Source organism: Polypterus senegalus, chromosome 15 (assembly GCF_016835505.1).
Source record: "Polypterus senegalus isolate Bchr_013 chromosome 15, ASM1683550v1, whole genome shotgun sequence".
Taxonomy (NCBI): domain Eukaryota; kingdom Metazoa; phylum Chordata; class Cladistia; order Polypteriformes; family Polypteridae; genus Polypterus; species Polypterus senegalus.
The window spans coordinates 131,232,689-131,256,982 of NC_053168.1; the positions used below are offsets into that span (position 1 = coordinate 131,232,689).

Consider the following 24,294-nt stretch of genomic DNA (forward strand, 5'->3'; position numbering starts at 1 on the left):
TGTAGTAATGCCTTTGATTACTGTTTGTGATGTGCCATCTGTTGGAGTGACAGAGACATTGCAATAGGAAATGGACACACAGACACTTTTATTAAGGTGGTTAAGCTGATCTCTGTCCTTCTAGCAGTTACTCTCTGTTGGATGTATACATCATTAAGGTTGGCAGTGCAGTGTGTCCATCTGATTGGTATGTCTCTGTTTGGTACAGAATTGATAAGACAGTGTTAATGTTTCTGATGCATCATTTGTTGGAGAAGAGACATAGCAACCACACAGACACACAGACACGTATCCTTTTATTAAGGTGGACTATTGCTTTTTCACCAGGGGCCTCATGTATAAACAGTGCGTACGCACAGAAATGTTGCGTAAGAACGTTTCCATGTTGAAATCGCGATGTATAAAACCTAAACTTGGCGTAAAGCTACGCACATTTCCACGGTACCTCATACCCTGTCGTACACAAGTTCTTCACTTGGTTTTTCAGACTGGCGGCACCCAGCGGCAAAGCAATGCTACTGTTCCTGTGTGGTTTATCTTTCTTTTTCAGATCCACATTACTGACGCGGCTTTATAAATCCACTGAAGTTAACCGCATATTGTTTATTAGTTTAAGGCATCTGATTGTAATTAACCTGTAATAATATAATGGTCCACAGAATGCTCAAACTATTCTAAATACAATAGCTACTTTAGCGTTGTTACTCTCATTGCACCTTCTTCTTCTTTCAGCTGCTCCCGTTAGGAGTTGCCACAGCGGATCATCTTTTTCCATATTACTCTCACTGCACCACTCGGAGCAGCTGATCGGAAAGAGAATTATCAATATACAGCATCAAGCACACGCTGCCTCAGCCATGCTTCCTATTTGAACTGCTCTCACATGGCAAAAGCTTCAAAACCTTTCCTGTACGTACCTCTTGGTTCAGAAAGAGTTTCATCCCAAGAGCTCTAAACGCACTCCGTCACTCCATCAACTGCTCCTTGTAGAACTGTTAGTACTTATTAGTACAATCACCTCACTGTAAACTTGCACTACAGTTATAATATCAAACAACCTGAGCCACTTTATAAAGCGTGTATTTACATATGATGACAATATTTTACAGATGAAATGCAGCAAAATATGTTTATTATATTATACAGATTAAACTTTAACTTCATTTAAATAATCTATATTGTTAATAATTAAAGGACATGGTGTGACTACGCTAGCAAGGATCTGGTGCTCCGTTCACGGATTATTCCTGCCTCGTGAAGGATAGAATAATTAAACATGTACTACGAAGATATTTCAATGTTCCTTAAAAGTTTTGAAGAATCGGCGTTATAAGCTTACAGATGGCTTAACGTCTATTACAGAGCTGATTGTGTGGCGATTGGTTACTTGGAGAATGAAAAGGAAGAACAGGAATTGGGGGTTAGTACGTTTGAGAGAGAGACAGTACTGCTGCAATACATTATTTCATCGAAGGTCGCACACAATCACTGCGCCACCATGTTCCCATGGTTAATAACGTGCTTTAACTCCTATCATCATGAAAATTATATCAAGTATACATCTCAGTATTTTAGTTATTCCAGAGCTGTAATATCATGAATGTAATGGATTCTGTGTCCTGTCGGAGGAAGAGAGCCGGTTTAAGAAGAACTAGTGATACACACACATAGAGCACATAGAAGATCACATACAAAACAAAGCATTTAACGTGCTACTTTACTTACGATGTGATTTGAGAAACTAGTAAATGAAATGATTTTAAGATGAAGTTTATGATGTTCTACTTTAATGACAAAATAAACTACGTGATTAAAGTGGACATTTCAAGATTAAAGTTGACATTTCGTGCTTTTTCCCCACTGTGTGCCTATTTTTTTTTTCTCTGTACCCTAATAAGCTTTCATATGACACTCAAGACGGTGGGGTACGATTCGCCTTTTCACGGCAACTTTGATATCTGACAACTTCTTTTTTGTTTCCGGCACTGTGCGACTTTGTGAACTTGAGCTTTCGAGTTTCTCCGACACTCTATGTCACTCGATCAACTTCCTTTTGTTGTTTATACCACTGTTTAAACCAACAAATTGTACTTTTTTCTTTGCCTTCACTTGGTATTCACTGAAATTCTTCTACTGTACAGTATTTTCCCCCGTGCTTTTCTCATTGTCTTTTCACTGAACGCTGAGTATAAGCACTATTTATATTGATTTACATTTTCAAAGAGGCGTAATTCTGGGAGGAGTTGGGCGTTACATAAAGCGCGTGCACGAGCGTTACTTTTCACGCTGATCGGGATTTATGTAGCGGAAGAACGTGGAAGTTGGAGTACGCACAGATTCCTGCATCTGGATTTTTCTGTGCTTAAGCACATTTCGGCTTTTGTGCTTACGTCATGTTATAGTGCGAATTCTACGCACGGCGTTATGCATGAGGCCCCTAGGTCTTTTGTCAAAGCATGCTTTTATAAACTATTTTACAAAATACACAATGCACTAAATTTGCATGGCATGTTGCAGGCAGATATGTACATAGGCATATCATTTTTGATCAGAGGCAAAGGCATTGACTTAAAATGGAATATAAAGGGTTTGGAGCACTGAAAGGTCCTGTATAGATTAGGTGCCCCGTGTGAAATTATTATGTGCCTTTGTTTTTATTAACAGCACCAAAAATAAAAATTTAGCCAGGTGATTGGTATTCATTACTGAGAAAATTGTCTAGATGGCAAGAGCGAAAATAAGACTACTGTGGCACATGCTGGGGATGCGGAAAGAACTAATGAAAGACAGAGAGAGAAAGAAAAACTCACAGCAGCAATTCAAGGGTGTCCGAACATGTGAGTGTACAGGTATGGACTATAAGTGCAAATAAGGCACCATACTGAAAAGAGTACAAAGAAGAAAAGTCAGAAGTTCATCTAACCTTCTCTATGGCAACAGATGGCATCAGACATATCTTTCCTGGCACATGTGCTACCCTTCTACACAACACAAAGGACAGACATATAATTCAAAAGCAAATATGGGCACCTGCCTCTTGGATTAAGAAAAGAGCTCAGGGATGTGTGTAGTAGCTATCACTGTCAGGTACTGGCCTTAGAATTTAACAAGCTTTATCTGTCTTGGGAAATCCACAGCTTTGGGTTTATGAGGTTATTCCCTTTTCCAAAGCCTGCTGAATCTCTAATCGGAAGGTGATTTTGAAAACAAAAAAATAGTAGAGAAGTCCTGATGTTGAGAGATGGAGAGAGAGAAGAAGAGAAAGGTGAAAGGGTGTGTGGTGCCAGTCTGGAAGTGGAAAAGTGGGGAAAGCAACGTCTCATAATACGTTTGGCAAAAACAAAAATGCATTACCAAAGAGATTCCACAGTTTTATGTTTTGCTATTTTTGTACTTTATTCTTATCTCTTAAATGACATTTGGTTTAAAGAACGGCTTTTTTAATAACTTCAGGCTTTTGATTGTATTATTGCATTTTGGTGAAGGGTCTGTGTAATGCAATCCTATTCCATGAGCCTTGATAAAAGAGTACATGAATGAGCCAAACGAGTGCTGACGTTTGTAATATGGACAATGTGTCCATATGTGACCCAGCATGGCAAAAAATGAAATGCATAATGGCACCCAGCGCTTGTCTTTTTTGGCCTTTACTACTCCTCCAATCAGTACATTTAAATAGTACCTGTTTGTCATTTCAGACAGCCTAGTGGATGCTAAAGGTCAGATTTTGGTCCCAGGGATTTACGATGATGTTGCACCACTAACTGAAGAGGAGAGGAAGCTCTATGAAAACATTCAGTTTGATCTCGAAGAACATAAAAATAACATAGGAGTGACACGTCTGGTCTATGATAAGAAGGTATGACCCTTAAAATCACAGCCTTGGATATGCCACTCTTGGCTGCCTGGGTGATTCACATGACAAGCCTGGGCTCCTGCCCTTCCAAAAAGCAAAACTTGATACTTATGCAGGTATGCTTAGTATTTCAATATGATGTTAAAAATATTAAATGCAATATAAAAACAAAAATAAAAATCAATTGGCTTATGTTCACCGCAAATAGCATTGGTACTTTCAAAACTACAAAACAACCCAAAGCATCTTACGCTTTTATCCAAAGCAATTTACACATCATGGTATAACCATTTGTGTGTTTCATCTAATGAAGCATTTGTAAATTACAGTAAGTGTCTTGATTAATGTAACATATGGAGGCAGTGGTGGGGTCTGAGCCAGAAGTGTTTCAGGTTTATAATCTCACAACATCATGTGGCAAATTTTAATTCAGTGTGAACACGTCTTTTCAATTGATTCCATACACAATACAAACAATGGAGTTGTGTGCAGCCAACATACACCATCTGTACAAACATTTTTTTTTTTGCAAAACATAAAGAAGAAATGATATTACTCAAGAAGCTAACTTTTCCTCAACAAAGTGCAAATAGTTGCTCTTTTAAAGACGGCTGCGTCATGATGTCACATGCATGCACACATATAGGTCATGGTTTGTCATAACAACACTTAATAAAATGAATACATACTGTGTGATAAATACAAATAGCTAAAGAAATTGATTGAAAAAGTGAAATAAAAATAAAATGCTTAAAAAAAACAAAACTTTTTTTAATGATTCACAGTATAGAATGCCGTCTTGGTCAAAGTCCAGGGAAACTGTAATTCCCGTCACTCTTCTCTTCCTCACTAGCTGCAGTTTATTTGTATTCGCAGTTTATTTTGTATAACTCTGCAGTGGGCTGGCACCCTGTCCGGGGTTTGTTTCCTGCCTTGTGCCCTGTGTTGGCTGGGATTGGCTCCAACAGACCCCCATGACCCTGTAATTAGGATATAGCGGGTTGGATAATGGATGGATGGATTTTGTATAACTGTCTTTACCACTTTAAAAATAATATAAACTAAAATATCATGCAGTGCAACATGCAAGGGAAAATACATTTTCATGGATTGTGGACCTGTGTTCTTCGTGCCTTTAGGAAGATGTTCTTATGCACTACTGGCGTTACCCATCTTTGTCAATCCATGGAATTCAGGGGGCTTTTGCTGACCCCGGATCAAAAACAGTTATTCCTAACAAAGTCATTGGGAAATTTTCTATGCGTCAAGTTCCAAACATGGACCCTGTGGTTGTGGAGAAGCAGGTAATATTTTATATTTTTAAACTACTTACATTCATTGCTGCCTGTAAAAGGTGCTACATTTATTTTGAGTGCTAATAACACTCAAGTGCTAACAGTCCAGACTGAAGCCTTGAGTCTGTGTAAGCACTGGCATCAGTGGACCTTAGCTGTCCTGGGTGCTTCATATGTTCATGGGCAGCCGAATGTCTTTATGTATGTATGTATGTATGTATGTATGTATGTATGTATGTATGTATGTATGTATGTATGTATGTATCTATCTATCTATCTATCTATCTATCTATCTATCTATCTATCTATCTATCTATCCTGCCGACTATACAAAAATGTATCTATCTATCTATCTATCTATCTATCTATCTATCTATCTATCTATCTATCTATCCTGCCGACTATACTAAAATTTTCTATCTATCTCTCTATCTATCTATCTATCTATCTATCTATCTATCTATCTATCTATCTATCTATCCTGCCGACTATACTAAAATTATCTATCTATCTATCTATCTCTATCTATCTATCCTGCCGACTATACTAAAATTATCTATCTATCTATCTATCTATCTATCCTGCCGACTATACTAAAATTATCGATCTATCTATCTATCTGAAAAGATGGTCTTGAGATTCCTCAGTTATGTGAAAGGCTCTTTTTCAAGCCGATTTGTTTGACTTCATCCATGCTTCAATGATGGTGGGTGAACTTGTGTAATGACTTGCTTTTTAATGGCGCTGGGTGGCATCATTACACATTCTTGAATCTTTCTTATTCAAGGTACCTGGCATTAACATCTTTTTACACTGTCTAAAAATGGTAACCTAACTTTCTGTAAGACTCTGGAATATAATCTGCTAAATCAGACATTCCAGTTAGTGATACATTATGAACACATGATTTAAAGGTATCTGCAAAAAAATATTTAAGTTTATGAAGATAAGAAATCTTAGCTTTATTTGCCTCAGTGGCATTGGCGCTTGTATGAAGATAAATGTTCTTAAAATGTTATACATCATGCAACTAATTAATAATTAGCAAAAGAATAACAAGACACCTGAAATAACTAGTTATCAACATTCTTTGACTACACTAATACTGAATCTAGCAGGATGTGTGTTGTTTTAATATTGCAGCCATACTAGAACCAATGTGTCCCTCCCCAATAACCACAGTAGAAATATAAAAAAACAAGAAATATGTTACAAAAGAAAGGGTAGTTTTAATTTGCTTTTAAATGCAGTTTTCATTCTTATAGCTACAAACAAGTGAAGGAAGCCTATAGGACAGTCCAATTGTTTTACAATGTTTCACTTGGGCCCACCTATCATTATATGTTCATCTTTAGGGGCAATTTCCTAGACACAGGGAGAAGTGGGCATCTCCAGTCTGTGCAGGGCATAGCGTAATAAGACTTTGACAGTTACTTATGTCTTTATGGGAGTCCTTGTTTCAAAAAAATAACTAGTGAAGCAAGAACACACTTTCTACTGACAACTTTCCAATACTTGAAATACATTTTCTGCTCACCAATATTCTATTTGGAATTTACTTTCATCTACTAGTACTGCACCGGTTAGAACTAACAATTCTAAATTCTTTATCCTTCTGCAATCTGCTAATAAATGTGGAACACTGCAGCTGCTTGTGGGCTCAATTAGTATTAGACATAGACTAATAGTTCTTTAGGAAGGCCTTGACAGGCTGTAGATTTCTTTTGTTTCCTTGTTATTTTGTACCTTTTCTCCTCAGTACCCTGCATCCATCTTTTATGATTACTTATGTGATAATAAAAGCTTTTCTTTCACATACTTTGGCTTCCTTGACATTTATCTGAGTTCTAACTCAAAAGTGCCTCTATGTTTATTAAGGATTGTTTTGAAGCTCTCTTTTTCCACTGTAGGTTGCAGAATATCTTCATGAGATTTTTGCAAAAAGAAATAGCAGCAACACCCTTAAAATCTCGATGCCTATTGCAGCAAAGGCATGGGTGGCAAATGTCGATGATCCCCAATTTGTGGCAGCCAGGAGAGCAATAAAGACAGGTACAATTCATATTTATATGCTGCCATATTTTCATATGTTTAGAATATCCAGGCTTAGCTTATTAATGAAATCAGGAGTTACCAGCAGACATTACCATAACCATTGCAAATGGTTCTGCTGTTCGTTCTTCAGAATAATTGCTTTTTTATAACTATATAAACAACAACAACAACATTTATTTATATGGCACATTTTCATACAAACAGTAGCTCAAAGTGCTTTACATATTAAAGAATAGAAAAATGAAAGACACAATTATAAAACAAAATAAATCAACATTAATTAACATTGAATAAGAGTAAGGTTCAATGGCCAGGGGGGACAGAAAAAACAAAAAAACTCCAGACGGCTGGAGAAAAAATAAAATCTGTAGGGATTCCAGGCCATGAGACCGCCCAGTCCCCTCTGGGCATTCTACCTAACATACATGAAACAGTCCACTTTGGATTTAGGATTCTCACGGAAGGGCTTGATGATGATGGTCACGTAGACTTCTGCCTTTTTATCCGTCCATCATTGTTGGAGCATCATGATGCTTTGAGTAGTTGGTGGTGGCGCAGGCCGGAAAAAGAAACAGAAAAGAGAGTAGGGGTCAGTACGGATTTTAGAGCCACCATTAATAGTTACTATGATGAATTGAACATACAGAGTATCAGGATTAAGTTAAATTAAGATTAAAATGAAGTTATAAAAAGGCCATGTTAAAGTAAAACTATAACTATAACTATATAAAGAATGGGTGTAAACTTCCTCGTGCGCTGCATTGGTCACACATTTTCAATGCTTTCAAACTTCAGCTTATCAGCTAATTCAATTCTGGCTGCTTTACTTATTTAGGTTTTCTGTTTGGCTCTGTTTTCACTCAGCCTACCTAGAGCTCAAATGACTAGATGGGAAAACACTAAACTTGAAACTTAAACCTGTTATGAAATGACGATATACTGATTCGTTTTTGAGCCAAATCGTGCAAGAGAAAGAGGCGCTCTAGAGCACAGGTGTCGAACTCCGCTCCTGGTTTTCGTTCTTACCCTCTTCTTCATTAGTGACCAGTTTTTGCTGCTAATTAACTTATTTTGCCTTAAGTTTTAATTAACTTGACTCGGGCCCCTTAGTTGTCTGTTTTTCCTTAATTAGCAGCCAAACAATAATGAGACACAAAACATGACCAACTCACCTGTGGCCATCATACAATATCTGAAGATAAAGAAAGGTGAAGGTCTCGGTAAAGTTGATCTGCTCAGGTCACCAAGACATTTTGACGCCGTTCTTAGAAAAAACTAATTAAATCAACAGTTTTGGAAATGTCTGCTGTGGCAGAATGAGTGCAGCAACAAGCCATGGAATTAAATAACAGGTTTATTTAACAGCAAGAATCGGCTTCTCATTAAGAGACTGGTTGGAGTGAAATTGGTTGGAGTTTGAAATCCCAATTTAACTGGTCATCTGTTGTCTCATTTTACGTCTCATTTCTGTTTGGCCGCCATTTAATGAAGAAAAGAATCAACTCAACAAGATGTTTAAAATGAAGGGAAAAGGAGTTAATTAGCAGTGAAAACTGTACTGATTAGGAAAAGGGTTAGAATGAAAACCTGTAGCCACTGCGGCCCACCAGGCCCGGAGCTCGACACCCCTACTCTAGATCAGTGTTTCCCAACCTCGGTCCTGGGGGCACACTGTGGCTGCAGGTTTTTGTTCCAGCCAAGCTTCTGTTTTTAATTGGACTCCTGGGCTAATTAAGTGATGTGTTATTTCCAAAGTTCTGTGTTTTGGGAACAATATAGAAATTACAAAACTTTGGTAAAAACAAAATATGTATATTAAAATGTGCCAAGCAGTTATATGGAAATAATGTATTTTTTTTCTTTTTAACAATATTTCAATCTTGATTTTCATTCTGCTTTTCTAGGTGTTCTAATTGTTTAATTAATCCATTATTTACTAATTAGTGGGTCTGACGCTAAAGTAGTTGCAGCCTTTGATCATTCAGTGTTGTCTGTCCGGGTGTCTGCTCTACTCATTTTTAATTGTCGTTAATAAGATACAACGAAGGGGAAAAACTGCACAGAGAAAGGGCAAAATACAGGGTGGTCCAGATCTAATTATGCAGATCCAGATCGTCTGGATGACTTTGATTTAGTGCGAAGATGATTCTTCATGTCGCCAGCTTGCACACTTCTCGATGGTCCGGGATTTTTTGGGTGATTTTCTATGTAATAAACGTTATAAGTTATAGCGTAATGAAAATTGCATAATTAGATCTGGACCACCCTATATAATGAAGTGAACAAAAGAGAGTTAAGCATTAAAATCTATATAGCAAAAGCAGAAATATCTCTAAATCTATACGAATAAAAGGCAAAGCCCTCACTGACTGACTGACTCACTGACTGACAGACTGACTGACTGACTCATCACTAATTCTCCAACTTCCCGTGTAGGTAGAAGGCTGAAATTTGGCAGGCTCATTCCTTACAGCTTACTTACAAAAGAGGCAGGTTTCATTTCGAAATTCTATGCATAACGGTCATAACTGGAACCTATTTACATATATACACTCACCTAAAGGATTATTAGGAACGCCATACTAATGCGGGGTTTGACCCCCTTTCGCCTTCAGAACTGCCTTAATTCTACGTGGCATTGATTCAACAAGGTGCTGAAAGCATTCTTTAGAAATGTTGGCCCATATTGATAGGCTAGCATCTTGCAGTTGATGGAGATTTGTGGGATGCACATCCAGGGCACGAAGCTCCCGTTCCACCACATCCCAAAGATGCTCTATTGGGTTGAGATCTGGTGACTTTGGGGGCCATTTTAGTACAGTGAACTCATTGTCATGTTCAAGAAACCAATTTGAAATGATTCGAGCTGCGTGACATGGTGCATTATCCTGCTGGAAGTAGCCACCAGAGGATGGGTACATGGTGGTTATGAAGGGATGGACATGGTCAGAAACAATGCTCAGGTAGCCTGTGGCATTTAAACGATGCCCAATTGGCACTAAGGGGCCTAAAGTGTGCCAAGAAAACATCCGCCACACCATTACACCACCACCACCAGCCTGCACAGTGGTAACAAGGCATGATGGATCCATGTTCTCATTCTGTTTACGCCAAATTCTGACTCTACCATTTGAATGTCTCAACAGAAATCGAGACTCATCAGACCAGGCAACATTTTTCCAGTCTTCAACTGTCCAATTTTGGTGAGCTCGTGCAAATTGTAGCCTCTTTTTCCTATTTGTAGTGGAGATGAGTGGTACCCGGTGGGGTCTTCTGCTGTTGTAGCCCATCCGCCTCAAGGTTGTGCGTGTTGTGGCTTCACAAATGCTTTGCTGCATACCTCGGTTGTAACGAGTGGTTATTTCAGTCAAAGTTGCTCTTCTATCAGCTTGAATCAGTTGGCCCATTCTCCTCTGACCTCAATCATCAGCAAGGCATTTTCGCCCACAGGACTGCCGCATACTGGATGTTTTTCCCTTTTTACACCATTCTTTGTAAACCCTAGAAATGGTTGTGCGTGAAAATCCCGGTAACTGAGCAGATTGTGGAATACTCAGAACGGCCCGTCTGGCACCAACAACCATGCCATGCTCAAAATTGCTTAAATCACCTTTCTTTCCCATTCTGACATTCAGTTTGGAGTTCAGGAGATTGTCTTGACCAGGACCACACCCCTAAATGCATTGAAGCAACTGCCATGTGATTGGTTGATTAGATAATTGCATTAATGAGAAATTGAACAGGTGTTCCTAATAATCCTTTAGGTGAGTGTATATACGGCCATAGCCTGCAGCTCGGTCGCCGCGTGAGGCGGAGTTTCGTCCCTCATCGTCACGCCTCTCACGTAATTAAGTGTCTGCCCATATAAGGCCGTCCGTCAGCATTACACAATTTAGAAGGTAGCAAAAGAATATGAAGCGAGTGACGCATACAAGCATATTCATAAGTGCAGGTACTGCGGAAACAAAGCACAGAGTAAACCTTAAGTTTAAATTAAGTTCATAGGCACACTGCCGCTGGTGTTTGTCATGCCTACGATGAATACGATATTCGCGAGATACAAGTTTAATGAGAAGACGCAGGGTATAAACGAGACTTTTGATCACTTTGTAACAGAGTTAAAATTGCTGGTGAAGGACTGTGCTTATGCAAACGAAGATGAGATGGTCAGGGATAGAATAGTGTTTGGCACAAACCCAGCGAAAGTGCGAGAGAAACTTTTAAGTGCCGGGACTGAGCTAATATTAAATAAAGCTGTGGACATTGCAAGATCGCACGAGATAGCACAACCACAGCTGAGAATCTTCGATGCATGTACTTCCAGCGGCTCATGGGAACTGACTGTGAACGCAGTACGCAGAGAACAAGCAAGACCTCCAAAGAGAGCTGAACAAAAAAACGCATTACACAATTGAGAAGGCAGCAAAAGAATATGAAGCGTGTGATGCATACAAGCATATTCATAAGTGCAGGTACTGTGGAAACAAAGCACACAGTGGAAAAAGTTAATGTCCAGCCAAAGGAAGACAGTGTAAAAAATGTGGTAAATTGAACCACTTTGCTAAAGTTTGCAGGACTGGGAAAGGTAAACCCGTGCATGCAGTGTGTGATGTCTCAGATAAAGAGGAAGACGAGCTGTTTATTGATGCAGTAAGAAAGGAACAACCCTATGAATCTGAACAAGCCTTTGTACACATATCAATAGGAAAGCAAGGTGTAAAGGTTAAGTTTAAATTAAGTTCATAGACACGCTGCCGCTAAATATTCGCAGACAAATCCACAACTTAATGCCGGGAATGCCTGTTAAACATCTTAGATTCACGAGTACCGATTTGAATGGTGAACACTTCGATGAATGAAACCTGTTATCGTTACAACGGTTGACAAACATGGAATATAACTTGAACACAACACATCCTCCAAATACGAACCTGATTGAAAGAAATAATGACAATCAAATCCTTGATGACAGCAACACTCATAACAGTCACAAAACAATTACACTGACAATCATGTTACGTTATTTTTAAAATGTTTCCTTTTCTTTTTCATAACTTCTTTAACACACTACTTCTCCGCTGCGAAGCGCGGGTATTTTGCTAGTGTCTTATAAATGTAAAAATCATGCTGCTGTACTTTTCTGAATGTAGAATAAAAGAAAAATAATACCAGCTAATTAAATGAGATCAGTGCTATCAGGTGTTGTCACTGATTAGGAATCTGGTTGGAACAAAAACCTGCAGCCACAGTGGGCCCCCAGGACCGAGGTTGGCAAACACTGCTCTAGAGGAACCCTCGGTAACAGTTTACATTAAGTGTCCATAATTACACTGTAACTACTATGTAATTACCTGTATAAGTACAGTGTAACTACGAGTTATTACTCCGTACTTGCTGTATAATATAAACTAACGCTATAGTTAATTACTCAGTTGTCATTGTTATTCCACAGTTTATATAATTACAATGTAACAATTTATCACTGATCCAAAAACAAGTGTACTTACATAGTTACGCTGTATCTGTACTTTCAAAATGTAATAAAAACATCAGGGTATGTAACTACAACTATGTAACAGATGTTCCATGGTCTGGGCAATTGTAATGGAGAATTGCAGTGATAAATGTATAGGTTTTCGATTATATTTCAAGACCTGTTTTAAATGGTGAGAACATCTTTGCAAAATGGTTTACTGCCACATCCCAGGGACATGTAGGTTGGGTTATGTGGCCATATGTGTAAGAGCGTGAGTGCTGGTATGTTTGTCAGTGGGCCTTGCAATGGGATGGCTCCCCATCCTGGGCTGTGTCCTGCCTTGTGCCTGGTGATGCTTGGAATGGCTCTGCGGCCCTGTGTACCTTGATTGAATGGTGCAAGTTTGGCAGTATTATGTTAGGGATGGGTATAATAGCCCAAAAAATTCAGCAATTAATAGTGTAACACAACTATAAGAATATGACAAATGTTTGTCAAGGAGGTGCCCCTCTAGATTTTAGGAAAAAGCGTTAATCATTTTGCAAAGGTGTTTTCACCATTTAGAAAAGATCTTGAAATATCATCGAAAACCTGTGCAGTTATCACTGCAATTCTCCATCAAAAATGCCCAGACCATGGAACATCTGTTACATAGTTGTAGTTACATGCCCTAATGTTTTTATTACATTTTGAAAGTACAGATACAATGTAACTATGTAAATACACTTGTTTTTGGATCAGTGATAAATTGTTTCATTGCAATTATATAAACTGTGTAATAACAATGACAACTGAGTAATTAACTATAACGTTACTTTTTTGTATTACACAGTAAGTATGGAGTAATAACTCACAGTTACACTGTATGTATACAGGTAATTACATAGTAGTTACAGTGTAATTATGGACACAATATAAAATGTTACCAAACCCCCAAATACCATCCATCCATCCATTATCCAACCCACTATATCCTAAATACAGGGTCATGGGGGTCTGCTGGAGTTATTCCCAGTCAACACAGGGTGCAAGGCACGAAACAAACCCTGGGCAGGGCGCACGCACACACACACCCACACACCAAGCACATACTGAATTGCCAATGCACCTAACCTGCATGTCTTTGGACTGTGGGAGGAAACCCACGCAGACACGGGGAGAACATGCAAACTCCACACAGGGACAACCCAGGAAACGAACCCGGGTCTCCTAACTGCGAGGCAGTAGGGCTACCACTGCACCACCATGCTGCCCCTCAAATACCATAATTATGCAATTAATTATGAATTCTTCTAATCAATTGCTATTGTAATGACCTATTTTATGATCAAAAAGATTAACATTAGAGTGGTAAATAATTACTGAAATGTTATAGAACAGTTCGAGTAACTTGTTTCCTAGAGCGCAAAGTCTAGTGACGCTCACGACCAAATTTTTAAATATGACTCACTGTTACAAAAATATGTAATAAACAAAATTGTGATTGGAAACTCTTAGACAATTTGAGTAAAACATTTTAAAAATGCTCTACCTTAAGTCTACATTTTGTACTCGTTTTTTTTCTGTTCTCTTGAGTGTAGCAGGTGGGAGTCTTCAAAAAGTATGGCAGCAGAGTTGATAGATAGATAGATACTTTATTAATCCCAAGGGGAAATGCACATAATCCAGCAGCAGCATACTGATACAAAAAACAATATTAAATTAAAGAGTAATAAAATGCATGTAAAAACAGACAATAACTTTGAATAATGTTAGCATTTACTCCCCCCGGTGGAACTGAAGAGTCGCATAGTGTAGGGTCTCCTCAGTATATCAGTGGAGCAGGACGGTGACGGCAGTCTGTCACTGAAGCTGCTCCTCTGTCTGGAGATGATCCTGTTCAGTGGATGCAGTGGATTCTCCATGATTGACAGGAGCCTGCTCAGCACCCATCACTCTGCCACGGATGTCAAACTGTCCAGCTCCGTGCCTACAATAGAGCCTGCCTTCCTCACCAGTTTGTCCAGGCGTGAGACGTCCTTATTCTTTATGCTGCCTTCCCAGCACACCACCACGTAGAAGAGAGCACTCGCCACAACCGTCTGGTAGAACATCTGTAGCATCTTATTGCAGATGTTGAAGGACGCCAACCTTCTAAGGAAGTATAGTCGGCTCTGTCCTCTCTTACATAGAGCATCAGTATTGGCAGTCCAGTCCAATTTGTCATCCAGCTGCACTCCCAGGTATTTATAGGTCTGTACCCTCTGCTCACAGTCACCTCTGATGATCACGGGGTCCATGAGGGGCCTGAGTCTCCTAAAATCCACCACCAGCTCCTTGGTTTTGCTGGTGTTCAGGTGTAAGTGGTTTGAGTCGCATCATTTAACAAAGTCTTTGATTAGGTTCCTATACTTCTCCTCCTGCCCTGATGCAGCCCACAATAGCAGTGTTGTCAGAGAACTTTTGCACGTGGCAGGACTCCGAGTTGTATTGGAAGTCTGATGTATACAGGCTGAACAGGACCGGAGAAAGTACAGTCCCCAGCAGTGCTCCTGTGTTGCTGACCACAATGTTAGACCTGCAGTTCCCAAGACGCCCATACTGAGGTCTGTCTGTAAAATAGTCCATGATCCATGCCACCAGGTATGAATCTACTCCCATCTCTGTCAGCTTGTCCCTAAGGAGCAGAGGTTTGATGGTGTTGAAGGCGCTAGAGAAGTCCAAAAACATAATTCTTACAGCACCACTGCCTCTGTCCAGGTGGAAGAGGGATCGGTGTAGCATATAGATGATGGCATCCTCCACTCCCACCTTCTCCTGGTATGCGAACTGCAGAGGGTTGAGGGGGTGGCGGACCTGTGGCCTCAGGTGGTGAAGCAGCAGCCGCTCCATGGTCTTGTGATGTCAGAGCGACAGGCCAGAAGTCATTCAGCTCACTAGGACGTGAAGCCTTTGGGACTGCGGTGATACAAGATGTTTTCCAAAGCCTCGGGACTCTCCCCTGTTCCAGGCTCAGGTTGAAGATACGCTGTAGATTTCTCCCCAGTTCCAACGCACAGGCCTTCAGCAGTCTTCTTGGCAAATCTTTGTCTTTTGCTGGCAGGTAGCCTTTTTAACCTTTCCTATTGGCTATGGGTTGACAGATGGCTATCCAAAGCCCCTTCCACTTGTTGCAAAAACCTGCAAACTTCCAGCTGCAACGTTTTCTGGAAAAATCTCTTCCTACTTCCTTATCTGTGATTTGCTCCCATCGAGTCTTTATCTTCCTTAGCTTTACTTTGGTTTAACTAATATGTTTTTTCTACACCACGCTAAATAAATATGCATACTGAATATATAGAGAAATGAAATGCTGATGGAGTTTAACAAAATATTTGTGCAATCCTTATACAACCCTGTCATTTTTTATTCCCTCCGAAAACAGTATTTGGGGTTGAGCCTGACATGATCAGAGAGGGATCAACCATTCCGATTGCTTGGAATTTCCAAGATGTTACAAAGAAAAGTATAATGATGCTGCCAATCGGTGGGGCAGATGATGGAGAGCATTCGGCAAAAGAGAAAATCAGCAGGTAAGCAAACCTGGAAAATTAAACCTAAGTAAACACTAAACCAACCATATAGCAAGACAGGAAGCACTAGGACTCTAAAGACTTGGACCTTCATCCTCTTGTATAGATATGATATCGGGAGCTCCACACACCCCTTTCCAGCGACCTCATTGCTATATGGTTGCGAGACATGGACACCATCCAGTGGCCTGAGATGAAGACTGGACTCCTTTGGTACTGTGTCTCTCTGGAAAATCCTTGGGTACCATTGGTTTGACTTTGTCGAATGAGCGGTTGCTCATGGAGTCCCGAATGAGGCACATTACCTGCATTGTGGAGGAGCATCAGTTACAGCACTACGGTCATGTGGTGCGTTTCCCCGAGGGTGATCCGGCTCATAAGATCCTCATTGTTGGGGACCCAAGTGGCTGGACCAGGCCAAGGGGTCGCTCACGTAACACCAGGCTGCAGCAGATAGAGGATCATTTCTGGAGGGTGGGACTGGACCATGTGTCTGCCTGGGGGGGTTGGCAAACAGGATCCCAAGTTGATTTGTTGTGTAGTGGGTGCGGCAACACACTGTACCAGTGCATGCTCCCCAACTTGACTTGAGACACTAAAGTAGTGATATAATTGGCAGGTAGAAGTCTCAAAACCCTAAATGTAGGTGACATTGGAAGGGACTGCCTGATCACTGAGTTTATTCTTGTACAGTAATAGGTACTTTACTCTGATTGGCCACTTGGTTCAGGCTACTTGCTCCTCCCACTGTTTTATCTCAAACTGATATTATTATATATGTAGACAATGTTGATTCAAGAAGGTGAGTGGTTCACCAGTTAGTTGTTTGTTAGAAATTCATTAAGACTATGAACAAGACTATAAACATTTAAGTGGCTTTGAAGATGGCTTTATAGTGGCCATCAAATGCACGTAGTTGCAGCTCTTCTTTGATATTCATGCATGGCAGTGTCATGGTGAATTGAGATTGGTTTACTGTCAAAGAACATTCAGCTAATGGCGGTTGTGTGGTCAGGAACAGACTTATGACAAGAGGGCAATGGAGGCTGACACAACTTGTTCCACTCATGTGACAGCGGAGTACAACTGAAGTACCAAAAAATGTCTATCAGAATGTACAGCCTTTGTGGACCTTGTAACACAGCGGTTCTCAAACTTTCGTATTTCATGCCCCCCCCCTTTTCTACCTGGAATAATTCTGCGCCCACTGCATAATATAAGATAGATGAGAACAACCCACAATACAACTAACAAAGGTATGATACTTGTGCGGTGTCGTGGTATCCTATCATTTTTACTTCCATAAGATTTGCATGTGTTCGGCTAACTTCGATGAAATATTTGCAATTTATTTTTTTAAAGTGCTTTAATAACTGTTAAAATGCCTTGTGTGGTTTTTGGTAGTAATTCTAATCCCAAAAAACAAAGAATAAATTATTTATTCTTATTTAATTATTTTTTTATGCAAAGAAACGATTAAATATGATTTAATTTTTAAAAATTTCGTAAACGAGAAACCGATGAAGTCAATCTGCGCGAGACAAATGTATTTTCGTCCGACAAATATTATACCGTTGTTAGTTGTATCATGAAAATAACCCAATACGCAGTAAATTATTTAACTTAATTTGGCAATATTGGCTACGCTGCCAATGTGGTGCAGTCGCGCCGCATTATCACCTGATCTACTGTTACCCGAATATTCGTGACAGACACCGATACGTCTCGAACTTTCTGGAGTGAAAATACGCGACTATAAAAGCAGCAGCAGCGGCGCCGCTTGTCAGTTAGTCATTAGATCTATGCCTTAGAAATGTTTTTTTTTAATTTTAGTTATAATGCATTCGTTGTGATTATATGCTTGCGAATTTAAATTTGAAATAAAAATGTCAAAAATTAATTTTGATGTCTTGTTCATTTATTCGACACCCCCCCTTTTACACCTTCAGCTCTAGTCCTGTCAGTGGATGAAATTACAGGAAAGGAACCTGGTAGGCTCTGGAGTTAATAAGAAAGAAAACTGCTAACGAAGGCCAGGAGATGAACGACGTACTGGGAATATGAAAAGAGTCAATTAAACAAAGAGGCAAGAGGTCATAACTGTGAGGCAGAAAGACATAAAGTTAGAAAATGAAGTTAAAAAATGGTCCTAACCTTAAAGAATTTTTGCAAGCTCCTTTTAGTTTCCTCTACTCTTAGAAACTATGAGTCAAAGAAAGGAATGAATAGTTAGGTAGGGAATAGAAAACCTGGACACTGTTTTATAGTGATGCCATCAGGAATCCAGAGATCCCATAACTAGTCACATGACTGCCAACTGTGCATGACAATGGTAAACATGATGTCAATTATGGAGAAACAGACTAATATAATCGTACCAAGAGCAATGCTTTATAAAAATAAAATCAAGATCGTGCACAGTAAGGTACAAAGGCATAAAATGATACTTTAGGACAGGGGTCCTCAATCCCAGTCCTGGAGAGCCGCAGTGGCTGCAGGTTTTTGTTCTGACCTAGTTTCTTAATTATAAAGCAATTCTTGCCAATAAAGCACTAACAAGCTATGAAATTAAATTAACTCTGCTATGTCAGGTCATTCTCATATCCTAGATTTTCTTTCCCTTTCTATCATGCAAATGATTTGAAGGCTAAAATGGACGAGTAATTCTCAGTCCTTCACTTTTTTCTCTTCATTTTTCTTCCAAGTATTTAATTAAACCCAATAGTACAGATAAATACACACAGGTGTAAATGTAAATAAGCTAAATGGAGAAATGTTGCTCTCTCTTGTCATTTGCATGTTATTGATAATAAGGAGCAATTAAAATAGCTATTTAAGACAAAATTAAGCAATAAGAGCTCAAAATCACTAAAGTGAAGCAGAAGTGTTACTTTAGCAATAAGTGCTTTTTATTAAGCAACTGGGTTGGAGCAAAAACCTGCAGCCACTACGGCTCTCCAGGACCGTGATTGAGGACCCCTGCTTTAGGACATTAAGATGTGATTATGACTATGACAAAGGAAAAAAAATGTAATTACAATGAGCTAAGGAAAATTGGAAACACAGTGCTGCACCTCATTAATTATGCTGAGGTCTGAGAAGAGTATGCTGAAAACCAAGAGGTTTTGGATCCATTCTGCAAATTGGCAACAGTGTAGGTATTCTGTGGTTGTGTTTTTCTAGCACAAATTGTGTCAAATGAAAGAAGCAGAGCTGCATATCTTTGCCAACTATCCATCTACTAATGAGGTATTTTGGGGATAATGCCACATGCCACAAGATTAGGGAAATCCCAGAACACATAAGTTAATGCAGCTGAATGCCGTGGCCTTCCCTGTCACTTGATTAAAGTTCAGTCCGGCAAAATGAAACTAAATATATGACTACTATACCTAATTTGTGTTAAATTTAGGACACATTGGAGTTTCTGTGCACCAGCATTGCTGTCTCTGCAATGTTGACCCTTTGTTTGGGATGTACTAATAGTAGATATGTGACGAGCCGGCTCATGGGTTGGTTCACTTTACAAAGTGGCCAGGTTTTGTATTCTTGTATTATAGATGCACTTGCAGCAGCAGCAACAACAACAACAATATTTATTTCTATAGCGCATATTCATACAAGTGATGTAGCTCAAAGTGCTTTACAAGATGAAGAAAGACAAAAAAAGACAAAATATAAAAATAAAATTAGGCAATACTAATTAACATAGAATAACAGTAAGGTCCAATGCCCAGGGAGGACAGAAAAAACAAAAAAAAATCTGCAGGGGTCCCAGGCCACGAGACCACCCACTGGGTATTCTACCTAACATCAATGAGCTCAAACAGTCCTCATGCTTTTCAGGCTTCACATGGAAGAATTTGATGATGATGGTCATGTGGACCTCTGGCCTTCAATCCATCAATGTAGGGACATCACGGTGCTTTGATCAGGTGGTGGTGGCGCAGATCGCAACCACAGAAAAGCGGAATAAAAAAGCAGAGAAACTAGTGGTTTGTACGGATCACAGAGCCACCATGATTGATAATGATGATTAAATGCATATACAGAACATCATGGTTAAACTAAAATGAAGCTACGAGAAAGCCATGTTAAAGTAATGAGTTTTTAGCAGTTTTTTAAAGTGCTCCACCGTATTAGCCTGGCGAATTTCTATCGGTAAGCGATTCCAGGTTTTAGGTGCATAACAGCAGCACCTTCCTTTAAGTTTAGGTCTTGGAATTCTAAGCAGACACTCATTTGAAGATCTAAGGTTACAGTTAGGAGTGTAAGGTGAGAGACATTCTGAAATATATGATGGAGCAGATTATTTAAGGCTTTGTAAACCATAAGCAGGATTTTAAAGTCAATTCTAAATGTCACGGGTAACCAGTGTAGTGACATCAGAACTGGTGTGATGTGCTCGGATTTTCTTTTCCTAGTTAAGATTCTGGCAGCTCCATTCTGCACTCGTTGTAATCGATTGACGTCTTTTTTTTGGGGTGGTCCTGAGAGGAGTGTGTTACAGTCATCTAGCCGACTGAAAACAAAAGTGTGAACTCATTTCTCAGCATCTTGCAAACTTATAAGGGATCTAAATTTTGCTATATTTCTTAAGTGAAAAAATGCTGATAGTAATCTGATTAATATGTGATTTAAAATTTAGGTCAGAGTCAATAATTACTCCTAAATTCTTGACCTAATGAAACTGTTTAAAAGCAAAGAGACTACTAAAATAGTTGTTTTTTTTTAGAAATCTTTTGTCATAGCTTTTTAAAGCAAATAAGCCAGTGCAATTATTCTTATTCTTGTATGATGTCTTTGTTTTAGGTCCAACTACATTGAAGGAACAAAGCTGTTTGCAGCCTTCTTTTATGAACTTGCTCAGCTTCGCTGAAAACTTGGTAACCCTTCAAACATACACATGGGCAATTAATGTTATTAATATGCATTATTATAATCTGCTTTAAAAACTTAAAAATCTGTCTTATTTAAAGTTGTACAGAAAAGTTTTCATTTACTGCACTTTTTTTCCATTTATTCAAAATTTTGATTCACCAGGGGAGAAAGGGGTATAACACTGGCAGTACCTCACCAAAGAACATGCACAGATCTTTTAACAAAAAATCTTCTTTTATGTAGAAAAAATAGAAACCCCATGTTTGTTATTTACTTTTGTGAATTATCTAAATGTGCAATGGGAAGTACACAGCCACTCTATTGAAAATTCAGTATCAACTTCTGTTTAGGCAGAAATTTGAATGAAAGTTGCCCAATTCTCTCTGGTGTTAATTTTTCATTTTCAAGACGATTCAAATAGATGGCTTTAATGACTTTAGATAGTGTAGCATAGTGGTTAAGACTTTGGACTTTGAGCCCTGAGGTTATCAGTTCAAATCCATTACTGACACTGTATGACCATAAAAAGGTCCCTTCACCAGCCTGTGCTGCAATTACAGAAACAAAAGTCAGGTCAGGTCAGGTTGGGTGGCATGCACTGGTACAGCACATTGCTGCACCCAACACACGATGAAACAGTTTGGGATCCTCGTTGGCAACCCCCCAGGCAGACACACGGTCCAGTCCAACCCTCTGGAAATGACCCTCTATCTGCCACAGCCAGGTGTTACGTGGGTATCCCCTTGGCCTAGTCCAGGCTGCTTGGGTCCCCAATAATGTCACATCACCCTTGGGGAATCGTGCCATATGGCTGTAGTGCTGTAACTGATGCTCCCCCACAATGTAGGTAATGTGCCTCATTCGGGACTCCATGATCACCCACTCATTCAACACAAAGTCAAACCAGCGGTTTCTCCGAAGAGACACAGTACCGAAGGAGTCCAGTCTTTGTCTCAGCTCACTGGATAGCATCCATCTCTCGCAACCATATAAGTAAGACAAGAAGCACCAGGACTCTAAAGACTTTTGCATATATATTTGGAGCGCCACACACCCCTTACCAGTGACCTCATGACTCCCCCAATCCGTCTACTGTCCTCATAGAAAGAGTCACCAGACAAATAAAACTAATGTAACCAATTCTGTCTAAAATGCAGTTAAGTTTCCTTGGATAAAGGCATTACCCAAATAATATGTAATATTAATAAACACAGTAATAATACGGAGTAATTAAGCACAGTGCAAAACCTGGGCTGATGCAAGGATGTGGTGATCCTTGTAGGCATAAAAACCTCAAACACTTCCAACAGGCGCACTCCCTCATTCAGTCCTGGACTCTCTTATCCACTCACTCATGTCACACCTGATAATTTTGTATATTTTCCTCTTTTACTCCTGATGGCAAAACAGTTTCCCAAAACACGTTAGTCAAATGCTGGGGCAGGCGTGCGCACACAGACCGCTGGTACAGCTAATCGATTCTCCTGCTGCTTGATGTAACATAAGTTAACCGTAAAAAATAAAGAAAAAAAGGGCAAAAGCCAGTTATCTAGAAATGAATGTAAAAAGTAAGGAACTCTGCGAGCATTGCCCTGTAAAGTTGTGTAAGCAAAACTGTGTGCACTATTACGTTATACTAAACTCAAGGCTTCATTATCCGCACATTACGATAATTCAGTATTTCTCTGACACTATAAAGCTTTGTGCCTTGTGGTGGACTGGCACCTTACATAGGGTTTGTTCCTGCCTTGCGCCCTGTGCTGGCTGAGATTGGCTCCAGCAGACCCCTGTGACCCTGTGTTAGGATATAGCGGGTTGCACAATGACTGACTGGCTATGAAGCTTCAGACCCGCTCTCTGCCATGATCCAAAGCTGCTAACTATTTAACCTTGAGACTTAAACACATATTTTAACTCACCATTGACCACATGTTTCAAAAGTGTTATGGTTCATATAGTTGATGTACAATTAGCCATAAACACACCATACCCGAAAACTAACAACTGGGCATCAATCAATGCCATTACATATCTTGAATTGGATTCTGCTGTGTATGAAAGCTATTGAGCCACCACAAGTCTATTTGGGCTACATATTTAGCTACACTGTGATGGGCTGGCGCCCTGCTCGGGGTTTGTTTCCTGCCTTGCGCCCTGTGTTGGCTGGGATTGGCTCCAGCAGACCCCCGTGACCCTGCAGTTAGGATATAGCGGGTTGGATAATGGATGGATGGATAATAATATCTATGATGGATGGGTGGATGGATGGATATTTAGCTACATGACATTGTAAAGTGCTGTTAAACAGCTTGAATTTAATTTACTGTACAAATATATGTAATTACATTCTATTATCATTGCTATTTTTGAATATGACTTGTTTAAGAAATATTTAATAAACAAAAATGTTTCAACTGACTCTCTGCTGATGTAACTAAATTTTTTTAAATGCTCCAACTTTAAAAATAGTTTTAAGTCCTGAACACACCTAAATATCATGCCATTCCTACATTTTATAATTAGTTTATATACTTTATATTGGTTATTCCTGGAATTTACCTGTTGTTTGTCTGTTAATGATAAATATTTTCTTAGATTTTTCAAGTGAGAGACAGCACAATGGCACAGTGGTAGCGCTGCTGCCTCGCAGAAAGGACACCAGGGTTTGCATTCTGGGTTCTCCCTCCATGGACTTTGCATGCTCTGTCTATGTCCTCATGGGTTTCCTTCCATTGTCCAAAGACATGCAGGTTAGGTGAACTGGTGGCATTAAATTGGCCCTAGTTTGTGTTTGAGGGTGTGTGTGTGTGTGTGTTTGTTCACCCTGCATCAGACTGGCAACCCTGTCCTGGGTTTGTTCCAGTCTTGCCCCCTAATGCTAACATGGATATTCTCCAGTGCCCCCCATGTCCTGGGTTATAAAATAACATGATATTTTTCAAGAGTGAAAGACAGAAGTTTGGAGGTGAGTAGTTTTACTCACTAATTATATCACTGGAGAGAATGTGACGTGTTATATGTTGATTAGCACTTGTAAACCAGAATTTCACTGTGCTCTGTGCATTTGACAGTAATGACCCTATAAACTTTTACCTTTTTTTCTCAGTTCTTGTGTGCAGAAGATGCCTTCTGAATAAGTGGCCACCTAAAGACAAATTTTGTGACTTTTCGCTATTTATT

The 24,294-nt window shown here is 39.5% G+C and overlaps 1 protein-coding gene across 2 annotated transcripts in view; it reads left to right on the plus strand.

Annotated features, from left to right (window-relative positions):
• The window catches only part of LOC120515857 (beta-Ala-His dipeptidase-like), a 60,065-nt gene extending 38,068 nt beyond the window's left edge, over window positions 1-21,997 (plus strand). For both annotated transcript variants that reach the window (XM_039737191.1, XM_039737192.1), the window contains exons 8-12: window positions 3,699-3,859; window positions 4,996-5,160; window positions 7,062-7,203; window positions 16,086-16,233; window positions 21,046-21,997. In XM_039737191.1, coding sequence (XP_039593125.1) covers window positions 3,699-3,859; window positions 4,996-5,160; window positions 7,062-7,203; window positions 16,086-16,233; window positions 21,046-21,112 — 683 coding nt within the window. In that variant the 3' untranslated portion in view covers window positions 21,113-21,997. The remainder of the gene's footprint in view (window positions 1-3,698; window positions 3,860-4,995; window positions 5,161-7,061; window positions 7,204-16,085; window positions 16,234-21,045) is intronic.
• The last annotated feature ends 2,297 nt before the right edge of the window (window positions 21,998-24,294 follow it).